At 37.9% G+C, this 20,961-nt stretch overlaps 1 protein-coding gene across 1 annotated transcript in view; it reads right to left on the bottom strand.

Moving 5' to 3' along the window:
• Positions 1-8,968: 8,968 nt before the first annotated feature.
• The window catches only part of BARX2 (BARX homeobox 2), a 77,136-nt gene continuing 65,143 nt past the window's right edge, over positions 8,969-20,961 (bottom strand). Inside the window, exons 3-4 of the mRNA XM_074216318.1 lie at positions 20,791-20,875; positions 8,969-10,026 (exon numbers count right to left, since the gene is read on the bottom strand). Of these exons, the coding sequence (XP_074072419.1) occupies positions 9,757-10,026; positions 20,791-20,875 (355 nt within the window). The 3' untranslated portion in view covers positions 8,969-9,756. The remainder of the gene's footprint in view (positions 10,027-20,790; positions 20,876-20,961) is intronic.

The raw sequence follows: 20,961 nt of genomic DNA on the forward strand, positions 1-20,961 counted from the left end.
AGTCAAAGACTCTGGAGTGCTTTGTCATTTCCTTCTCCAGTTTATTTTACAGGTAAGGAAACTGAGGTAAACAAGGTTAAGTAACTTGTCCTGGGTCATATAGTATCTGAGGCCAGAGACCGGATTTGAACTCAGGAAGAGGCCTGGCATTCTATCCACTGTGCTACCCCAACCACATTATACTTATATCATAATTCTGAATTTTGCAAATTCAAATAATTTGGTACTTTGTGGGAGTCATTGTTCACAATGTTTTGTCCAATAAAAGAGGAAAGTAAAAAAGAAAGAAAGATAACCAATATACAAACATGAATCAGGTATTAAACACCGAGTTCCTTCCTACATAGTAAAGGGAATTCCAAACAACAATGAATCATAGAATGATTAGAATAGAGTAGAATAGTAACATATCACTACCAGTAAAGTCAGTTGAATTCTAATACTTTAAGCCTTATTGGAACAAAATATTGCTTATTAACTCTACAGTTGCTTTGCCTAGTCAAACATGAAGCAGGACTATTGTTCTCTTACCTTCCCTAATATCAAAATTTTCTTGTTTAAAGAATGATTCTGCATTACCACTACAAACACAGGAGAGGGAGGGAAGCAGAAGTCATCCAGTGAGGGGCAGCTAGGTGGTGTAGTGTATAAAGCACCGGCCTTGGAGTCAGGAGTACCTGGGTTCAAATCCGGTCTCAGACACTTAATAATTACCTAGCTGTGTGGCCTTGGGAAAGCCACTTAACCCTGTTTGCCTTGCAAAAACCTTAAAAAAAAAGTCATCCAATGCTCACAGATAGTGATTCTATACACATCTTGAGTAGCAGAGCCCAGAGACCTCTGACCTGCCATTTTATATATATGGGCAGAAAAGGACTCTTTCTCTATCCATATATGGTTTCATATCTTTTCTTTGGGAAGCCACCTCCAAGAGACCTGCCAGATAGAAACTGTCCTTTTTTTGCAGGTGTGGCAATTTCATCAGTTTTTCTAATGAAGCAACCATTTGGTAGAATTCAACTCAGAGATAAATAATGCATAACCTGAAACAGGAAAAGGGTGTATATACATATGCTCTGAATTTTGGGAACTGACAGAGATCGTCTGAGCATGATCCAAAGAAATGGAGAACTTATAACCAAAAACTTTAAGATATATATATTTATTTTTGCACATTTGGGAATTATTCTCTCTCTCTCTCTCTCCTCTCCCCCTTGACCCATGTAATCAAGGCCTTCTGACTTCTGGTTTCCCTATTTTCAAACTGGAACAATTGTCGTCTAGTCACTGGCCACCGCTCTCCCTCATGATATTGTCATGAGGGCTCCTGAGCTCAGTGTAATGGCCAAGGCTCAATTATCATCTTTTCCCTTTCTCTTTGTCCCATAATCCCTCTGCTACTTCATATTACTTTTTAAGATTGTGTCAATTGATCCTTCTTCCTTTGCCCAACTTTGATCCAATGCAATTGGTACAGTGAAAACTTGGATTTAGAATCTAGAAAATAAGGATATGCTTCTTGGCTCTGATATTTATTAATCATACAGCCTTGGATAAATTTGCTTTGTTTCTTTGGCCTCAGTTTCCTAATCTATAAAATGAGAGGGGTTGAGTTAGATGACTCTGAGGTCCTTTTCAGTCTTAAGTGGCTCCAACAAACCTAAATTGCCAGAGTCCTAAGCAGCCACAAACCATTCTGTTCTAGAAAAATGTTTTCTTTGTTGTTGTGGCAAATAGCTGACCAGAAAAAAAGGGTTTTTTTTCCTTTTTCCATCAGATGCTTAAGCAGCAAACCTCAAAACCAAAGCAGCACCTGCCTTTATAGGAAAACCCTCCCACTGTTCCTCCTCAATACCTCTCTGTCACACCCTCTGAAAATGCAGGGAACATATTTGGCCAAGCAATTTTCTATCACCAAGGCCCTCTGCTGTGCCCTACCCAGGTCCTTTCTCCCTGAGTGCTCTAGGAAAAACAGAAGCTCATTGTTTCTACTGGATAAGAGGCATGTTGTGACAGATTGAGAATTTAGGTTGTTTTGATTTTCCTTGCTGGACCAGAGAACTGTTGGCAGCTCTGAGGACTGCTGACAGGGAGTGTGACTTTAATTGTTACAGTGGTTCTCAAATTGGTAGATATCAAGCTTCTTTGCTAATGAATTGTCATTATACCCATTATATAGATAAGACAACTAAGGCATAGAAAAGCCAAAGCTTTTTCCTTGATTTCTCCAAGAAATTTGCTTAGGAAAATAACAATAACTGCAAAAACTCACATTTCTAAAGCCTTTCAAGGTTTATAAAGTTTTGCAGCCACCGAATTAATCTCTTTTCCTTACTCATCTATCGAACCTCAGACATGGGTACAGTCTAACAAGTCACTAGATTCTCAGATAAGAGGCCAAATTAGACAAAGAACCTTTGTTCTTTTGGGAATATATAGCTTAAAGGAGCTAAAATAGTACATGTTATTACCAAAAGCATGTCAGGACCATTATGAGAACCTCCAAATGATGGAATAAGTTAGTGATTTTATTAGCAGCTTAGAGAGTAGACCAGGGGTGAATAGATAAGTCTTCCTGGAGGAAGTGACTTTAATAGAGGTGAGGAAATGGGTATAGGATAATTGGGTAGGAAATGAGGGATTATTCTAGAGCATTCTAGATTTAATTCTAAAAGGGCTCTTGTAGTGACCTTGTTCAACTCTCTTATTTTACAGAAGAAGAAGGAAACCAAAACACAGCAAAGTTAAGCAATTTACCCATGGTCACACAGGTACTAATTAGCATAGCTGAAATCTGAATCCAAGACCTTGGACTCTTAATTCCAGAAATCCTTCTACTGAACTTCGATTTGAGATGTCACAAAAATACTGAGACTGGATCATCTATAAATCTATTACAGATTCTTGTTATGTAAATTCAACCCTCCATGTTGCTCAGAAATCCTTTTATTTATTGATAATTCATTATCTGAAGCAGATACTAAAAATTCTCCCAAGTCCCCAGCACCCCTTTCAATATATGTGGGCATATTGCTGTCTTAGACATTGGGATAGAGGCGAAGGGGGTGGAGATCTGGAAGAATGGGAAGAAAAGCTAGAGGGAGGAATAAATGGTGATGTCTAGTATTCAAAAGACAACAAGAACATAGAAGTCAGGTTGACTTAACTGGCAGAGTTTCTCACAGTGTGTGGAAATCATATTTGGTTCTGGCAGAGAGACCCTTGAGAATTATAAGTAGCATTAACAAATACAAAGGTCTACAAAGTCCATAGATACCCAATGATCAATATGGTGAAATGTCTACTTCAGAATCTTTTAACTCCAATAATTCCTATCGTTTGAGAGGGTCATCTCCAACCCAAAGAGGCTAGGGATTTAGGATATGTCTATACAACACCAAGCAACATAGAAATGTGTCAGTCATTCAGTGAACTCACCCATATAGATTGTGAATTTAGAATGAGAATCCTTCTCCCCACCCCAAACCATTTTTGGTCCTTGAATATCAAACATGACTTGTCTAGATGCATAAAACTAACTTGGCCTTGGTATGTAGAGTCTGAAGACAACCTTAGATATGAACTGATCAGTCACTAAACTTCTTGAGGTCAACAGCTCACAAGGTCTTCAGGATGGGTCCAGTTTTGGTTCAAAACCAGTCAAGGATGACTGTGGGTCAAAATTGTGCTGAGTTCAGAGATGGAAGGTCACAAAGGAGATCAGAAAAGGAAGAGAAAGTAAGATATAAACATAGTTTCCAGGGTCTTAGGCCAAACCAGTGTCAGTTCAGTCTACTTGGATGCTTAATGACACTCAGAGCTTGGCTTTTCATTTATAGTCTGAATCAAATTGGGTCTAAAGTATTCCTTTCCTTGTAACTCCATGACTCTTGACACATGACATTTATAAACAAGGCCAAGGGCACCATGACCCAGAGTATTTATTTCATTGTCAACCAACTGAGCTAGAACATTTTTTATATTTTATGGTGTATCCTAGAATTTCATTGCCCCCCCGCACAGAGCCAATCACATCCAAAGAAGGCAGCAAAGGAATTTAAGGGGACTAGGAAGCCTGTCAGAACTGCTCCTGTCTGCTGAGTCATCTCCCACAGCCCAAGGAAGACCTCTTCTAAATCCTAGGGTGAGGGTGGAAGCTGACATGGGAGTGGCAAAGAGGTAGCAAACTCTAAAAGCCTAACAAGGATCTCAGCCAGCCCTGGGTGCTCAAGAATGGTATTCTGCTGCCAGTTAGCATCTGGGTTTAGTTCTTAGCAGTGCTCTTGATGTTCACTTCCCTCACCCTAAATTTTCCTTTTATAAAACTAAGAGTGAATTGGCCTTCTTTACATTGTAGGGAACGGGCAAGGGGAAGAAGGTCAATGTCTGAATTAGAGAGTGCTTTGAGATCCTTAGAAAGAATGTGCTATGAGTGGATTATTAGGAGAATTCCTAAAGAAAACATTCTGTACAAAATCCTGAATCTCTAGTTCATGCTACTTCCTTGAAAAAAAATATAGATATATATACAAAAATAAAAGTATGTATTATATATATATATATATAAATTCTTTTTTAGAAAGATTTTATTTATTTTGAATTTTACAATTTTTCCCCTAATCTTGCTTCCCTCCCCCCCCACCCCCCACAGAAAGCAATCTGTTAGTCTTTACATTGCTTCTATGGAGAGAAATAATATCCTTAAGGAAGAAAAATAAAGTATAAGAGATAGCAAAATTACATAAGATAACATTTTTTTTTTAATTAAAGGTAATAGTCTTTGGTCTTTGTTCAAACTCCACAATTCTTTCTGTGGGTACAGATGGTATTGTCCATCGCAGATACCCCCAAATTGTGCCTGATTGTTGCACTGATGGAATGAGCAAGTCCATCAAGGTTGATCATCACTCCCATGTTGCTGTTGGGGTGTACAATGTTCTAGTTCTGCATACAAATCCTTCCAGGCTTCCCTGAATTCCCATCCTTCCTGGCAAACATATACCATAATTTGTTAAATCATTCCTCAGTTGAAGGATATTCATTTAATATCCAGGGCTGCTATGAATATTTTTGTACAAGTGATGTTTTTACCCTTTTTCATAATCTCTTCAGGGTGTAGACCCAGTAGTGGTATTGCTGGATCAAAGGGTATGCACATTTTTGTTGCCCTTTGGGTGTAATTCCAAATATCCAGAAAGGTAGGATGAGTTCACAGCTCTACCAACAATGTGTTAGTGTCCCAGATTTCCCACGTCCCTCCCAACTTTGATCATTTTCCTTTCTGGTCATATTGGCCAGTCTGAGAGATGTGAGGTGGTCCTCAGAGATGCTTTAATTTGCATTTCTCTAATAATTAATGATTTAGAGCAATTTTTCATATGACTATGGATCATTTTGATTTCCTCATCTGTAAATTGCCTTTGCATATCCTTTGACCATTTGTCAATTGGAGAATGGCTTGCTTTTTTAAAAAATTCAACTCAGTTCTCTGTATATTTTAGAAATGAGTCCTTTGTCAGAAATATTAGTTTGTAAAAATTGTTTCCCGATTTATGATACTTATTTTGATCTTGGTTAGAGTGGTTTTGTCTGTGTAAAAGCTTTTTAATTTAATGTAATCAAAATTGTCTAGTTTGTTTTTAATGATGTTCTCCATCTCTTCCTTGGTCATAAACTGCTTCCCTTTCTATATATCTGACAGGTAAACTATTCCTTGATCTCCTAGTTTGCTTATAATATTGTTTTTTATGTCTAAATACTGTATCCATTTTGATCTTATCTTGGTATAGAGTGTGAAGTGTTTATGTTCTCTAGATACTGAAATTTTATTTTTTAATATTAAAGTTCAGAATTTTTTAAAAATTAAAAAAAGAGAATTCCTACCAGGTGACCTCTCAATTCACTTCTAACTCAAATTCTGTGATTCTGCCAGGATAGAGCAGCTTCCATTAGGCTGAGCAATACAAATCCTTATAGGGAGGCTCCTGAAGAAGAAATAAGAAGGGGGAATGGGAGAATGAGCTAAATGGAGAGAAATTGTATCTGGGAATCTATGGTACAATCTGTTAGAAAGTTGTTGAACTTGGAGTCAAGAAACCCAAGTTTGAATCCTGTCTCTGTCACATCATTATTCCGTGACCATGGGCAAAATCATTCTTATTTCTCTAAGGCTCAGTTTTCTTTATTTCAAATTAGAAGTGATGTTCCTACTACTTACCTCATTTGCAAAATTCTTTGTATCATTCTGCAGATCCTCCAGGGAGAATCCAATCAATGTGAATAAAACACTTTATAAAGCACAGACATATATACATACATATATATATATATATATATATATATATATATATATATATACACACACACATACACACACACACTCAAATATATATATATATATATATATATATATATATATATATATATATATGAACTATTTTTCTTTCAGGGCAGCTAAGTGGTAAAATAGCTAGAACATCATACTTGGAGCCAAGGAGACCTGAGTTCAAATTTAGCCTCATTTATTAACCATGTGACCCTTGGAAAGTCATTGATTCCTGTTGCCTCAGTCTATTCATCTATAAAATGATATTCAGAAGACAATAAAAACCACTCCAGTATCTTTGTCAAGAAAACCCCAAATGGAGTAATGAAGAGTTGTATGTAACTGAATGACTAAACAACAAATTATTCTTTCTCAATGTATTCTTTTGCTCAGGATGAGGTCTGATACACGATGGAATTACAGTCTGAAGTAATGGAAGCAGGATGGTGTCATTTTGGGAATCAGAGAAATTGTATTCAGCTGAAAGACTTTGGACAATTCTCATCTTTGAACCACAATTTCTTCATCTATAATGTAAAGTTAGTAGGATTGGATGATGTCTAAGGTCCCATCCAGCTCTATGTCTGTGAGAGCCAGTTGTTACAACAAAATAGTTAAGAAGAGAGAAAATGAGCCATGCAAACTTTTAATACCAATTGGTCCTAGTCTGGATTCAACTCTGTGTTACTATACATTATTTTGTTTCATAATTTTTTTTCCTGGAAACAAGCTACCATCCTACCTCTCTGCCATCCCCATACCATGCAGCTCTCCTTTACACTTTGCCTCAATAATGTCTTCCCCCATTAGAATGTATATTGGGCAGTTAAGTGGGGTAAGAGTACTAGGTCTGCTGTCAAGGAAGACTCATCTTCCTGAGTTTAAATCTAGCCTCAGACACTAGCTCTGTGACTCTGAGCAAGTTACTTAAATAACTTAAGTAACTGTTGGCCTCAGTTTTCTCATCTCTAAAATGAATTGGAGAAAGAAATAGCAAATCACACCAGTAACTTTGCCAAGAAAACCCCAAATGGGATCACAAAGAGTCAATCACAACTGAAAAATAACTGAACTGATTGAAATTAGAATAAATTTCTTGAGAGCAAGAACTATCTTACTTGATTATATCTGTATCACCTGAACTTAGCACAGTGTCATAATTCATCAAGCACTTGATACTTAATTTATGTATTGTGTATGTATGTATTTATGTGCCTATTTGTAACCAAAGTTAGGGAAACATATCTATATTTTCAGGCTCTTAGACCTCCTAGAATCTGGGCCACTATTACTTCTTCTCCAGTTTTAATTTTCTTAATTCTATGGCCATCCCTCGTTATTTTCCATTTATCCTGTATCTAGCTTGCTTTGAATATATTTATTTGCATGTTTTCTTCTCTGTTAGATTGTGAGCTCCTTTTAGACAAGCATTATCTTTTGCCTCTTTTTGTTCCTCCATCACATAGCACAGTGAGTGTCACATGATAGGCATTTAATAAATGGACTGGTTCATTGATCATTTGAGGGAGCTGAATTTTACTAGCAAGTGCACTTCTTCCATCATTGCAAATTGAAACCCCTCCAATTCTTTTCAGTCTTCGAAAATTCTCAACCATGTTATTCCATGAGAGCTACTTAGTGAGGCAGAGTTTTGCCTCTGACTCTTTTAATATCTTGATAATATATTTTTACCTTTGTATCCTAGCATCTGGCTTTGCACATTGTAGTTATTAAATGTTTGTTGGTTTGAGAGTTGGGCTTTATTTCCTCCAGGGGTGTTACATTTCTGCTCTTATTAGTGTACTTGGCCATTAGACAAAGATCACACATTGAAAGTAACAACCAAATGAGCCTTAGTTAACATTCTATGCTTTCTTTTTTCGCCAAATGAGGCAAGATTGGGATAAGATAATGGCCAGGAAGGCCAAAGGACTAGGTGGAAGGGGAGGAAGTCTCCTAACTAGGAACTTTTAAAATGTGAGTGAAGATTTCTGAGAGATTAACTGTTCCATTGAAATGATTTTAAGATGCCTTAATTACAAAAACTGGGAGCCAAGAACTGAAAACGGTGTCAGATGATAGGAGATTGGAAGCATGCATAAGAATATGAGCCTCAGGAACATGCAGATCCTTTCCCCTGGTATGAAAGTCATCCTCACCAGCTCCCCTCAAAGAGCATAAATGTTGATTACCCCATGTTGGATTCAAGAATGCAGGGAATAAACATAAGCTGATTTTCCATAAGCTGATAAAGGTCTTTCTTGAGTGGGTTGAATAAAATGGGGATTGTGTCTCAGGAGCTCTCCATCACACATCTTTCTGGATCATGGTGTTGCTCCCACTAGACCAGGGGCTGGCAATCTACTGCCAATAGATTAATCCATTGAAGAATTTGGGAATGAATATTCAGTCCCCCTGAGACCAGATTGCACATTTTCTGATTCCTACCTGGTTTGGGGTATCACTACATTTGATTCAGTGAAACCTATTTGTATTAAATCTATTTTGAGGCTAGGGATAAAAAAGATCACTGGAACACAGGCCCTGTTCTAGTTCATGCATTTACCCTTAAACAATTGCCTCCCCGGTTGAACTTTTCACTGTTAGGAAGGGCTAAGTATTCCTTGTCAAGTCCCCCCCCCCCAAGACAATGAACACACAATCCTATTCAATTATTTTTTAATTAAAAAATAAAAGTTATCTTAACACATCTGAATTGGAGCTGTTGGGGATGGCATCCCCTAGAGCAAGGCTATAGGAAAAATGTTCTTGGGTCACCTTATCACCCTTTAATTGGTATAAAGGCACACATCAAACAAACAAACAGGAACTTTCTTCAGAAACAACTCTAATAATTCAGAATTCCCTTAAACCCTGACCCACCCTGCCCCTTCCCCCTCCCCTCAAAAAATTTTAAATGTTTTCTTTTAAAACCTACAAGAAATAAGTGCTAGGTCGTCAAGGATACTGGCAGCTGCCCGGGTTCCTCCATATCTCTGTTTTGATTGGTGGCTGCCCTGGGGCTGATAGAGAAAAAGAGCTATGATATCCACCCTCTTTGTTCCAGGATTCAGCATACACCTTTGATAGTTTCTTGTATCCAGCCAGAGTACCCCAACCAACTCCATTAGAACCATAGTATCAGTGAGAAATCCCCAGGGACCTCTCTTCTTAGGCAAGTTGGATAGCCCTTTGGCTAGCACACCCTTTCAACAGGAACAAGGCCTAAAACAAACAAGTCTTCATTCAAGTGCATGCAAGCTGAGGATGATATGAAAACATTCTGGGAGGAAGGGAGGGATTTTGCCTGCCTTCTCCCTCCCCAGGCACATCAGGTATGAGTTCTTTGGTGAGTTTTTTCTCCCTACTTTCCCCTGCCTCCTTTCCTCTTACCCTCAGTCACTCCCTCCCCTCCCAAGTAAGGGAAAATTTTAGCTTGATGATAGGGTTTCAGAAGAGGGCAGTGGCAGCTCCTGGGACTGGCTACTGGAGGACTCAAGGGCCTCTGTAGGGAGATCGGATGACTTAGGTTCTTCTGGAGGTTCCAGTTTCTTGTGTTCCTGAGTGAGCTCCAGCACATCCTGCTTCTGAGCTTGACTGTTCATTTTCTCTTCAGCCTCTATCTCTTCTGAGGTGGGGATGGAATTCTTCTTGGGACGTCCTTTGGGTTTGGTAGGAGCTTCCTGTCCACCTTTGAGAACCTGGAGAAGAAGGGGAGAAGTGATATGAGGGATAGAGCTACTTAAAATCCAACAGATTCAGATCAAAGAGTTTATATCTATCTATCTATATCTATATCTATATCCATATCCATACCCATACTCATATACATATATATATACATATATATATATATATATATACAGTGAGAGGTAACACAGTATAGTAGAATTCCACCTCTGACATCGGCTGCATTTTGCTGATTAACTAAAATTCAAATTCAAATACAAGGTGAGGAAATTCAACAAATCACAGAAAATAAAACTAATAAAGTGAATATAAGGAGAGGGAGAAATCAGGATGCTTGAGCTAAGTCTTTTAGGGAGATAAGAATTTGAGATACAAGAGATGAAAAGAGAGTCCATTCCACACATGGGTAATCTCTCTCTCTCTCTCTCAACTACATCAAGAAATGATATGGACCATTAAATGATTGAAGAACCCCCTAGGAGTCTAAAATGGTTTGAATATAGAGTTCATGAAGGGGAATAATAGGAAAAAAATGTTGAAAAGTAGGTGGGGATACATCATAAAGGACCCTTAATGTCACATGAAAGAATCTCTCTCTCTCTCTCTCTCTCTCTCTCTCTCTCTCTCTCTCTCTCTCTCTCTCTCTCTCTCTCTCTCTCTCCATCCCAGGAGTTAGCACCAAAATTTTGATGAAAAGGGTCCTCAATTCTGGGTCCTTCAAGATGAAATTGTAGTCAACTCCTATGGAGTATAACTTTTCTAGCCCAGATCAAATTTTTCTTCCTTTGTATTCCTACAGCTTCTACTGTTAACACCACATATTTTAGCATTTGCTCATATACATCTTTCCTTTCTAATTCACCCATTCATTTTCCTGACAAAATTGTAATGTCTTGAGTAAATATGTCCTTGAATTTGTTATATACCCCCTACAGAGTTCCAGAAAGAGTTATAGATAGATGAAATATAAGGCAATATAGGAAGGAGGACTATCATTTTGAAATGGGGCAAAATCCTCAAATTACTCCAGTATAATCATTACACTATACTACAGAGTACTATAGACTGTAACTCCTTGATGACTGAGATTCCTTTTTAACTTCGAGCCCCAGCACAGTGTTTCGCACATAGTAAATGTTTATTGAATATAATAGGTGTTCAATTGATTGTCATGTTAAAATAAATTGTTTTGAACTGAGTGTTCACTAGAGACTTGTAAGAACAATGTCTTGCCCTATGACAATAACATTATCTTTGGCAGCTCTCCGTTAGCCCCACTCCCAATCTGGCCATACTACTCTCCTTCTGAGGCATCCTATTATGGTGTTGTTAATAGGATTATTTGAATTAATTATTACCATGAGCCAACAACTGCCCACAACTTAGGGTTATTAATGATAAACAGTATAGTCATTAAGATGTTGTAATCAGGTTAATGAGCTCTCACGTGTTCCAGTCACTAAGGTGCTAAAAGTTCAATTTGATAAATATGTAGCTTAAGCAACTACTATGTACAAAGTACGGTGTTAACTAACAAGGGCCCAAAGATAAAAATGGAATAGTCTTTGCCTCAAAGAGGTTATATTCTCTTGGTGAAGGAGAGGGGAACATAGCAAATAAAGAAGTAAAAAAAATGAAAAAAAGATAATTTGAGAGAGGAAAAACCCTAAGAACTGTGGATGAAGGGGCAATGAGAGCTTCCCATGGGAGGTGGTACCTGATCTGAGCCTTGAAGAAAAAGAAGGATCCTAAGAGATGGAGAAGAAACGCAGAGGCAGAGAGAAGGAAAGATGGTATGCCAAATATAGGAAATAGTAGTTGACCCGGGCTGGATTGTGACAAAACAGGAATATGGAAGAAAGGAAAGAAGGAAAGGAGAGAAGAGAGAAGGAAGGAAGGAGGGAAGGAAGAAAGGAGAGAAGGGAAGGAAGGAAATTGGAAAGGAGAAGGAAGGAGGATAACATCAAATAAAACTGAAGCTGGTAAATGTCAGGTTGAAAAATTTATATTTTTATCCTAGAAGCCACAAAGAAGCACTGAAGATTTTTCAGTAGTAGAGTAGCATGATCAGACCTCTATCTTGGGAATTCAATTCATTAAACACTACTGATCAGTACAGCACATTGGAAAGTGTGCCAAACTTGGAGTTATGGGGCTCAAACTTGAATCCTGGTTCTGTCATAAAAGTTGAGTGAATTTATGAATCTTGGCATCTTCATATACATATTTCCTGCATATTTAAGTTAATAAATCTTAAAACTGCATTGACTTTTGGAACACCCTACAGAGTAGATTATCAATAGATTAATATTTATTGAGGTCCCAGTAAACATAAGGAATCTTGCAAAGTTCTGAGAAGCCAAAAAGTAATGTCAAAAGACAATCCCTGCCCTCAAGAAGCTTAGTCATAATAAGTGGCCTTAGATCACCAAGGATAGCTAATAGAATTATATTTCCATTGTTTCCATATTCAGGTCTTACCTGAGTCCTCTAGTGAATGAACCCCATGCTTACTCTTTAATTTAATTTAATTTAATTTAATCACCAAATGTATTACCATTCATTCTTAGGGCACAAATACTTATTTTAACTAGCTGGTGATATTATTTGGCAAAAGTTATTTCTCTTCTCTTGAATTCCAGTTTCCCTGTTTAATAAAATAAGGGAATTGGACTAAGTGATCTCTTAGGTCTCTTCCAGATTCAATATTCTATGAATCCATGAAATGATTATTTTTGCCCAAAACCTGCAACCCAGAGCAAACTTGAACATCGGCTTCACATGTTTGTGGTTTGATGAATTTTCTTGGGAATTGATGTGAAGAAGTACTTAATAAGTAAAGAGAAGTTGGTTTCCTAAGACTCTTTAAACCATTTTTTCCCCAGTAGCATTAAACTTCCTATGGGAAAATAAATTGAGAGATTCTTCAGAAAACTCAAAGTTTAAATTGACTAGAAGAAAGTCATATAAGTTTCATCAGTCTATTAGAGATTCTAAAGGCATATTCCATAGGAATATCAAATTCAATTGTCAAAAATAAAATTAATTTTACTCCAAATCCACCCCACTTTTGCCTTTCTGATTTCTTTCAAGGGGTACCCCCATGCTTCCAAGTCACTCAGGTTTCACAACTATGGAGTTGTGCTTGATGCCTTCCCCTGTTTCTGACTTCCATATTTCTAGGACTTGGCAAGTCTTGTTACTTTTATCATCACAACATTGATCCCAGGTGTCCCCTTCTGTCTACCAACTCGGACCTTCATCATCTCTGGGCTGGTCTATTGGTCCTTTCTCCAATCTATCCTTCATTCAGAAGTTAAGGTGATTTTTCTAAAAGTAAAGATCTTCCTAGGGGACTCCCTATTAAATGAATTCCAATGACTGTATTACTTCTAGGGTCAAATTTAAACCCCTTTGTTTGGCATTTAAAATCCTTTATCACCTGAACTCAACCTCCATTCCCTGATTTATCATTCATAACTCCTCACCATGTAATTTACACTATAGACTGGCCTTCTTACCATTTATCATATGCACCACTTCATTTCCCTGCCCTGATTTTGCACACCCACATCTCAAATATATTTTCTCATCACTAACATCTCCTAGAATAATTTTTATTAAAGTTTTTTCTGTAGTATTAAAGTTCCTATGGAAACATAAAATTCAGAAATTCTTCAGAAAACTCAAAATTTACACTGACTAGAAGAAACTCATGTTAAGTTTTATCAATCTATTAGAGATTGTATATTCCATAGGAATCTCAAAATCATCATGTCAAAAACATGATTTCATTTTCTCCAAATTCACCCTACTTCTGAACTTTCCTTTTTCTTTCAAGTCACCTTTCCTTCCAGTCTGCCTAGGTTTCACAGATAAGCTCCTATTCCTTTACTTTTTAGTTATTTTTTTGGAGAGGGGGAGAAAGAGGACAGAGATCAGAGGCAACTAGGAGGTACAATGGAGAAAGAGCTTCAATCACTGACTAGCTGTGTGACCCTGGGCAAGCCACTCAACTTCTGCCTGGCTCACTTATCACATCTATAAGATAAGTATACTAATAGCACCTTCCAGTATTGTTGTGAGGAACAAATGATATAATAATTGTAAAGAGTTTGGCACATAATTGGCATTATATAAATGCTAGATATAATGATGATGATGATGATGAGAATAATGTACATATCTCTTCCCAGTAGAATGTCTGCTCCTTGCAGGTAGAGGTGATTTCATTTTTTTGTCTTACATCTCTAGTACCCACCCTAGTACCTGGTACATAGTTGGGTTTTAAGATGGCCATTGACTGACTGATTAGATTAGATCATTTGGGGGGCTGTCATTGTAACATCTGACCATTGGGATTCAGGTTGGACTAAATATCCTAGAGATTCTCTGCAATTATGAAACTCTACAATCGCTCCTTAAGCCTCTCTTTTTTTTTCTTTTTTGGTTTTTGCAAGCCAGTGGGGTTAAGTGATTTGCCCAAGATCACACAGCTAGGCAATCACTAAGTGTATGAGATCCTCCCAATTCTAGGGCTGGTGCTCCATCCACTTTGCCAGCTAGATGCTCCCTATTCCTAAGCCTCTCCATTCTCTACTTGTAAAATAAGGAGGTTAGTTATATGGTACCAAGGTGGAATTTGTGTTGAAAGCAACTCTACTTATGATCTGAAACTCTTGGAAACATCAGAGCTGTTGGGGCTCATGAAACTCAGATATGGACAATTTGTCACTCTTCGTCGATGATGAGAGAAAGTTACTCCACTGATGAAGTCACATATCTGACTTTATCCTCTTCTCCAAATGGATTTTATGAATCCACCCCACAGAAAGAGCACTGAGTCTTCAGATTGCTGAACTGTAATAACAGATTGAATTTGTCAGACTGACAGTTCTAGCCTGAATGAGTCCTTTTTCAAGCTTCCTCCATCGTCAAAGCAAAGACAATCTTTAATAAGGCATTTGTACTGACAGGATCTCCCTTTAGGGAGAAGTCTGTGGATGTATTTCCACTAAAGTCAATATCTGATCCTGATTTCAGGCTTGCTTTCGAAAGCCCCTGCCTGGGGAGGATATGGTGCGCCAAGGTGGAGTTTGTGTTGAAAGCAGTTCCACTCACTATGAAAGGGGTTATACAAAATTAAGTTGCCCAGTATAACAATCAAGTTATAAAAGGGCAGGTCTAAAGAAGCAACCTAATTGGCAAAAGAAAGTCCAGCCCAGGCAATTAGTGAACACCACCCACACAGCTTGGATCAACCTAACCTGGCCTTTTTCCTTCTTTGAGGGGGGAAAAGCCCAACAACAATCAAACCATTTTCTAAATGGAATCAAACATTCATGAGTGGTAATAATTAGGAGATAACTATCCTCTTCTGCAGCTTCAGGCACTCGACCTCTGGCCCCCTGCCTCTCAGCACACCTGAAACTGCAATTATCTCACCCCCACCACCCCACACCCAGTACTGCATATTCAAATGAACCTTTGTTGACACTCAGTCAATGCCCCCTCCCCCCTCCTGATGGCCAACAGTCATTACTTGTGCCAATTTAAGTCCCCAGGGTCAGGAGTGGCCTCTACCATTGAATGTGGGCTGGGTCACACACCTCTCCCAAGCTCTCAGGAAAAACACCTGGCAAGTCCATTGACTTCTTCCATTAGACATTCCTGTTCTGATGTCAGATTGAAGTCAAACTACTCTCTTTGCATGCAAAGAACTTGGCTTTTTGTGACCTTATCAAGGTGATTGGTATGAAATTTTCCAAAGAAACCAAGGACTGGACTCGATAAATCTTTCAGGTTATCTTCCTCTTCATTTTTAGGTATAGGATTTATAGCATTGCTTTTTTGTGTGACTTTAGAGGCATTTGCTTTAACTGTTCCTGCTCCCCCTTCATGAAAAGGGGACACTTTTCTCATGTCAGTATTGCCCCAAAAATGTTCTGCATCACTGAATGTAATTGTTGAGTGATTTTTCAAAACCAGAGAACACAATCAAATTATCCAGAGTAAGCAACTCTCCTCCTTCAGCATTGCCACATATGGGTAATAGAGAGATTTTTTTTGCTGAAGCTAAGACTCCCCACTAGGTCATAAATATGGCTGAAAATGCATATGAATGAAACTGGTGAACTGATGGCCATCATTTATTATATTAGTAGAGTTCTTAGTTAAAGATGAAACAGGATCCCTGGAAATCTAAAGTCAACTCTGATTTGTTTCTATGGGTCTCCAAAAGCTCAGAAAATTTCCCTTCCAAGGGTAACTTGTTGAGAATGTTGAGTAGTACCTTCCAATTTAGATTCTCTGACTTTATTCTCTTTCTGGTACTTAGATTTTAATTCCATGTTCTAGATCCATAATTACTGGAAGAATAGCATAGTTGTCAGAAGTTGTACTATTTTTCTAAACACTTACCAACACATTCAGTGAATTATGAGGGGCTGACAGTCCCATCTGGATCTTTGGAACAATGATGCACTTGCAATCTATTGCAACATTCTGTGAATATTTTTGGAGCAAAATCCAAGAGTAATAGAATGAGTCTAGCATCTAAGATGCAAGGTGAAATTTACTCAACCGCTATGGTTTACCAATGATGACCAGTAAAAACTAGTTAGAGATGCTATCTCATTTTGGCAAACTGGCAACTCAGCCTTTGGCAGTGGTATGAGTAACTGAGAACCAAGTACTAATCTTTTTCCAGTTCCAATTAGGGCACTTGCCTCTGAGATATCTTTATTGCTCAATTATCTTTTTGTTTTTTTCTTTTCCTGCCCAGTAGCTTAGTTTGCACTAATGAGATTAAAGTAGGTGTGCTGAAGTTTTCAAGAATTTGTACTCAAAGTGGTCCAAAATTCTCTAGGTATGAATATGCTTCAGTGCATTCATCTAAACTTTTCTGGGACATTCCAGGGAAGAAGAAGAAGAGAATAAAAGTATATAAGAAGGACAGGGGCCCCAGATTCTCAGTAAGAAAGAAGGAGGCAAATAAGCAATTATTAAGCCCCTACTATGTGCTAGATATGGTGCTTCTGTGAAGAGTTAGAGGGAGGGATAAATCTTCCTCAAATTCACTCCCATTCTTCCCTAGTAGTAATAATAACTAGCATTTCTATAGTACTTTAATAATAATAACTAAAATTTATAGATATCTTACTATATGCCAGACATGTATTTTAAGATTATTATCTCTTTTAATCCTCACAATAAAGGAGAGAGAGGTGTTATTGATTTTACCCCCATTTTACAGATGAAGAAACAGAGGCAAATAGACGCTAAGTGACTTGCCCAGGATCACACAGCTAGTAAATTTCTAAAGTTGGATTTGAACCCAGGTCTCCCTGACTCCAGGATCAGGAGGTACTCTCTCCATTGGTCTATTATTAAAATGGTCCCTATGTGGTAATTTACTTGAGTGATTTCTTGTTCTATTTATGACTGCAACATAAGTGGTTTCTCCATATTGCTAAATAACCATCAAAAGAAAAGGGTCTGAGTTTCAAAACCTTGAACTAATAGGTAAAGCCAGACTAAGTCCTCTATGAGTGAAAGCAATGAGCTCAGGAGATGGTTTAAATATAAAAAAATTATGAAATTGCCAACACTCAAAGAAATGGGACATAATAATAATAATAATAAAAATAATATGAAGCAGTTAGGGTCACAGAGGATAGAATGCTGTGCCTGGGGTCAGGAAAACCTGAATTAAAATTCAGCCTCAGACATGTCCTAGCTGTGTGACACTGAGTAAATCACTCACCTCTTTTTGCCTTAGTTTCCTCATCTGTAAAATGGTGTAAATAATAGCACCTACCTCCCAGGATTGTTGTGAAACAAAGGAGATAATTATAAAGTAGCTAGGAATGTGCCTGGCTCTCTCTCTCTCTCTCTCTCTCTCTCTCTCTCTCACACACACAAACACACACACACATGTATATACATATGAATAAAGCTATATCAGTATATACACATGGATATAGATATATGCTTCATAAGTGCTATATAAATGTTAGACATTATCATTAGTTAACATTTATACGATGTTTTAATGTTTACAAAATGCCTCTCAAATATTATCCCCTTATTGTCCTCACAACTTTAAGAGATATGTGCTATTATTATTTTCCCTTTATAAATGAGGAAACTGGGGCAGACACAAGACTAGTGAGACAGGATTTGAACTCAGATCTTCCTGACTCCAAGCCCAGGTCCTTGTCCAACCTAAGGTTAACCTTAATTCTGAATATATTTGACTTCAAGAACTGCAGAAAAGTTTGTAAGAATATTGAAAGGTTGCAAGAATGAAGACAGAGAGAAATCAACAATGTGACACTGACAGTCAGAACTATGGGATAAGATGAGCATGAGGGAATGAATTATTGAGGAAATACTCTGCTGGGAGTAAAATAAGAGATCTGAGTTCTGGTACTGCTTCTGTCACTAATTTTCTAGGTGGTGCAGTGGATAGTGTACCAACCCTAGAGTCAGGGGACCTGAGTTCAAATATTACCACAGAAACATAACACTTACTCACTGTATGACCTTGACAAGTAACCTAACTCTGAATGACTCACATCCAGGGTATTTTCAGTCATCCTGAATCATATCTGGATCCAGATGGCTTCAGAAGAGAAAGTGAGGCTGGTGATTTAGCACAGCACTCCATTCAAATGCAGTTCACATACATATCATGGTATCTCCTTCAGGAAGGACAAACATCATCAATTTGTTGTATAACCCTGGCAAAACAGTTGGCCTTTTGGGAACTCATTATCATCATTTGTAAGACAAGAGAATTGGATATGAGAAGAATATAGTTAAGAAGTAGAGCATGGAGTCAAGTACCAATCATTTCCTGCCCCAGATGCTCTTCTACTGTCTCTGATGAGATTCAGGACCTGCTTACTCCCCATATTGCCAAGGACTGGCAAGAGTTATGGAGATTCCTCATCCGGGACAACCTTGTTCTGCTACCTTGACACAATTATCAGAGGCTACTGAAGACAGCCCTACTAGACCTCCCACACTCTGTTGATCTTAAAGTAGTTACCATTAGTCACTCCAGTCTCCTCCCTGTCCCTGTGCCCTATACAGTCTCACCCTTGGGAACACGCATGGTATGTTCACATTCCCACCCTTTTCCCCTTCACTTATCCGGATTCTACCCATCCTTCAAAGCCCAGATCATATACTCCTACAGGAAGTATTCCCTGACTACCCCAGCCCACTTTGGTCTCTCCCTTCTCTGAAGAACAATGTAACACCTAATTATACATATACAATTATACATTGTCCTGTTTTATTCACTAATCATTTCCTATTTCTTATTTCTCCAAAGAGACAGGAACCTTCTGTAAAGTTACATGGTTAAAGATATATTTTGACCTGATTTCACTGGGACAGGAAACTATTAGTTCCTTCTTCTGTGGATGTAAAACAACAGCTTCTTTGTGATTTAAAGAAATTCCTGGGATCACTGAAAGATTAAGTGACTTGCCCAGCAGGACCTAGTCAGTATGTGTCAGAGAGAGGACTTGAACCCAGCTCTTCCTGATTCTCAAGTCTTCCTAGATCTTTCCCACTATTTACCATGCTATGCTGCCTCTTAAAGTATTATGTAAATATGAGTTATTAGAATAGTCATTTATCACAGGGTATAGAACAGAATAAAATATCCATTCATTGATTTATTAAAAGGATATATGTTTGTATTTGAGTCTGTATCTCATTTTGTTTATGCTTCATCAGTAGGATCTTCACTTAAAGAATCTATCTTTAAAAAAAAAATCTATCTTTTATAAATCATTCTCAGGTTCCAGTTGCCCCAAAGAGCAACCAACTCTTTGTACAGTGGCTTAAAGGGAAACAAACACTGCCCTTTCTGGGAAGAAAAGTTAGAGGGCAGTATTTTGGGGTTGGTTCTAATTCCATTTAAATCCTGTTCCTACACCTACTCCTTCCCCATAGAAAAAGACTGCCTTAGAAGACAATGTGTTTGGAAAGGCTCTTGTAAGGATCTACCATTCCAGTTATTCTCTCTATTTATGTTATTCCTCTTGTTTATGGAATGATAAGAATGTCATGTGGAGATGATATTGTTAAAAAGAGAAATAAGTGGGTCTATATATTTCTCTTTATCCAAGGCCACCCTTATATTAAATAATATTGGAATGAGAATTGGAAATAATGGGAAATGATGGGAAAGGGAACTAGATTTGAAGTTAGAAAAAACCAGATTTAAATCCCAGCTTTCTTTTGTGACCTCAGGTCACAAAGTTACTTTATTTTATAGATTAGGAAGTCTCAGTATCTTCATATTGCAATAAAGAGATTAGAATTAATGATCTCCAAGTTTCCATCTAACTATAAATCTCATGACCATACTATTCTCCAGAGGCAAGATTTCCAGAAGTTCCATCCAACCAAATTTGAGAGAATTCTAGTTTCAGAGCTGAAATGAACTTTAGAGATCATGCTGCATACCACATACTCATTTCATAATTGATGAAACTAGGCGGCTAGGTGGTACAGTGGATAGAGCACCGGCTCTGGAGTCAGGAGTACCTGAGTTCAAATCCGGCTTCAGACCCTTAATAATTACCTAGCCATGTGGCCTTGGGCAAGCCACTTAACCCCATTGCCTTTCAAAAACTAAAAAAAAAATAAAAAAATGGAAACTAAACCAGAAGCTAAATGATTTTCCCAACATCACAAAATTTGATAATATTTCCAACAACTGAAATGAAATTATGAAAAAAAATATTTTTTACCATTTTCTTCCATTTCATTCTGCGATTTTGATACCAAGTTTTTACTTGGAGTTGAGTGAGTCCCAAAGACTGAGCAAGGTCCAGCCTAGAAGGGAAAGGACATAGAGGTATAATGAGATAATGGGAAAAGGAAAGCAGGAAGTAATGGAGTCTTTCATGGTTCACTCCAGC

The sequence above is a fragment of the Macrotis lagotis genome, chromosome 1, assembly GCF_037893015.1.
Source record: "Macrotis lagotis isolate mMagLag1 chromosome 1, bilby.v1.9.chrom.fasta, whole genome shotgun sequence".
Taxonomy (NCBI): Eukaryota; Metazoa; Chordata; class Mammalia; order Peramelemorphia; family Peramelidae; genus Macrotis; species Macrotis lagotis.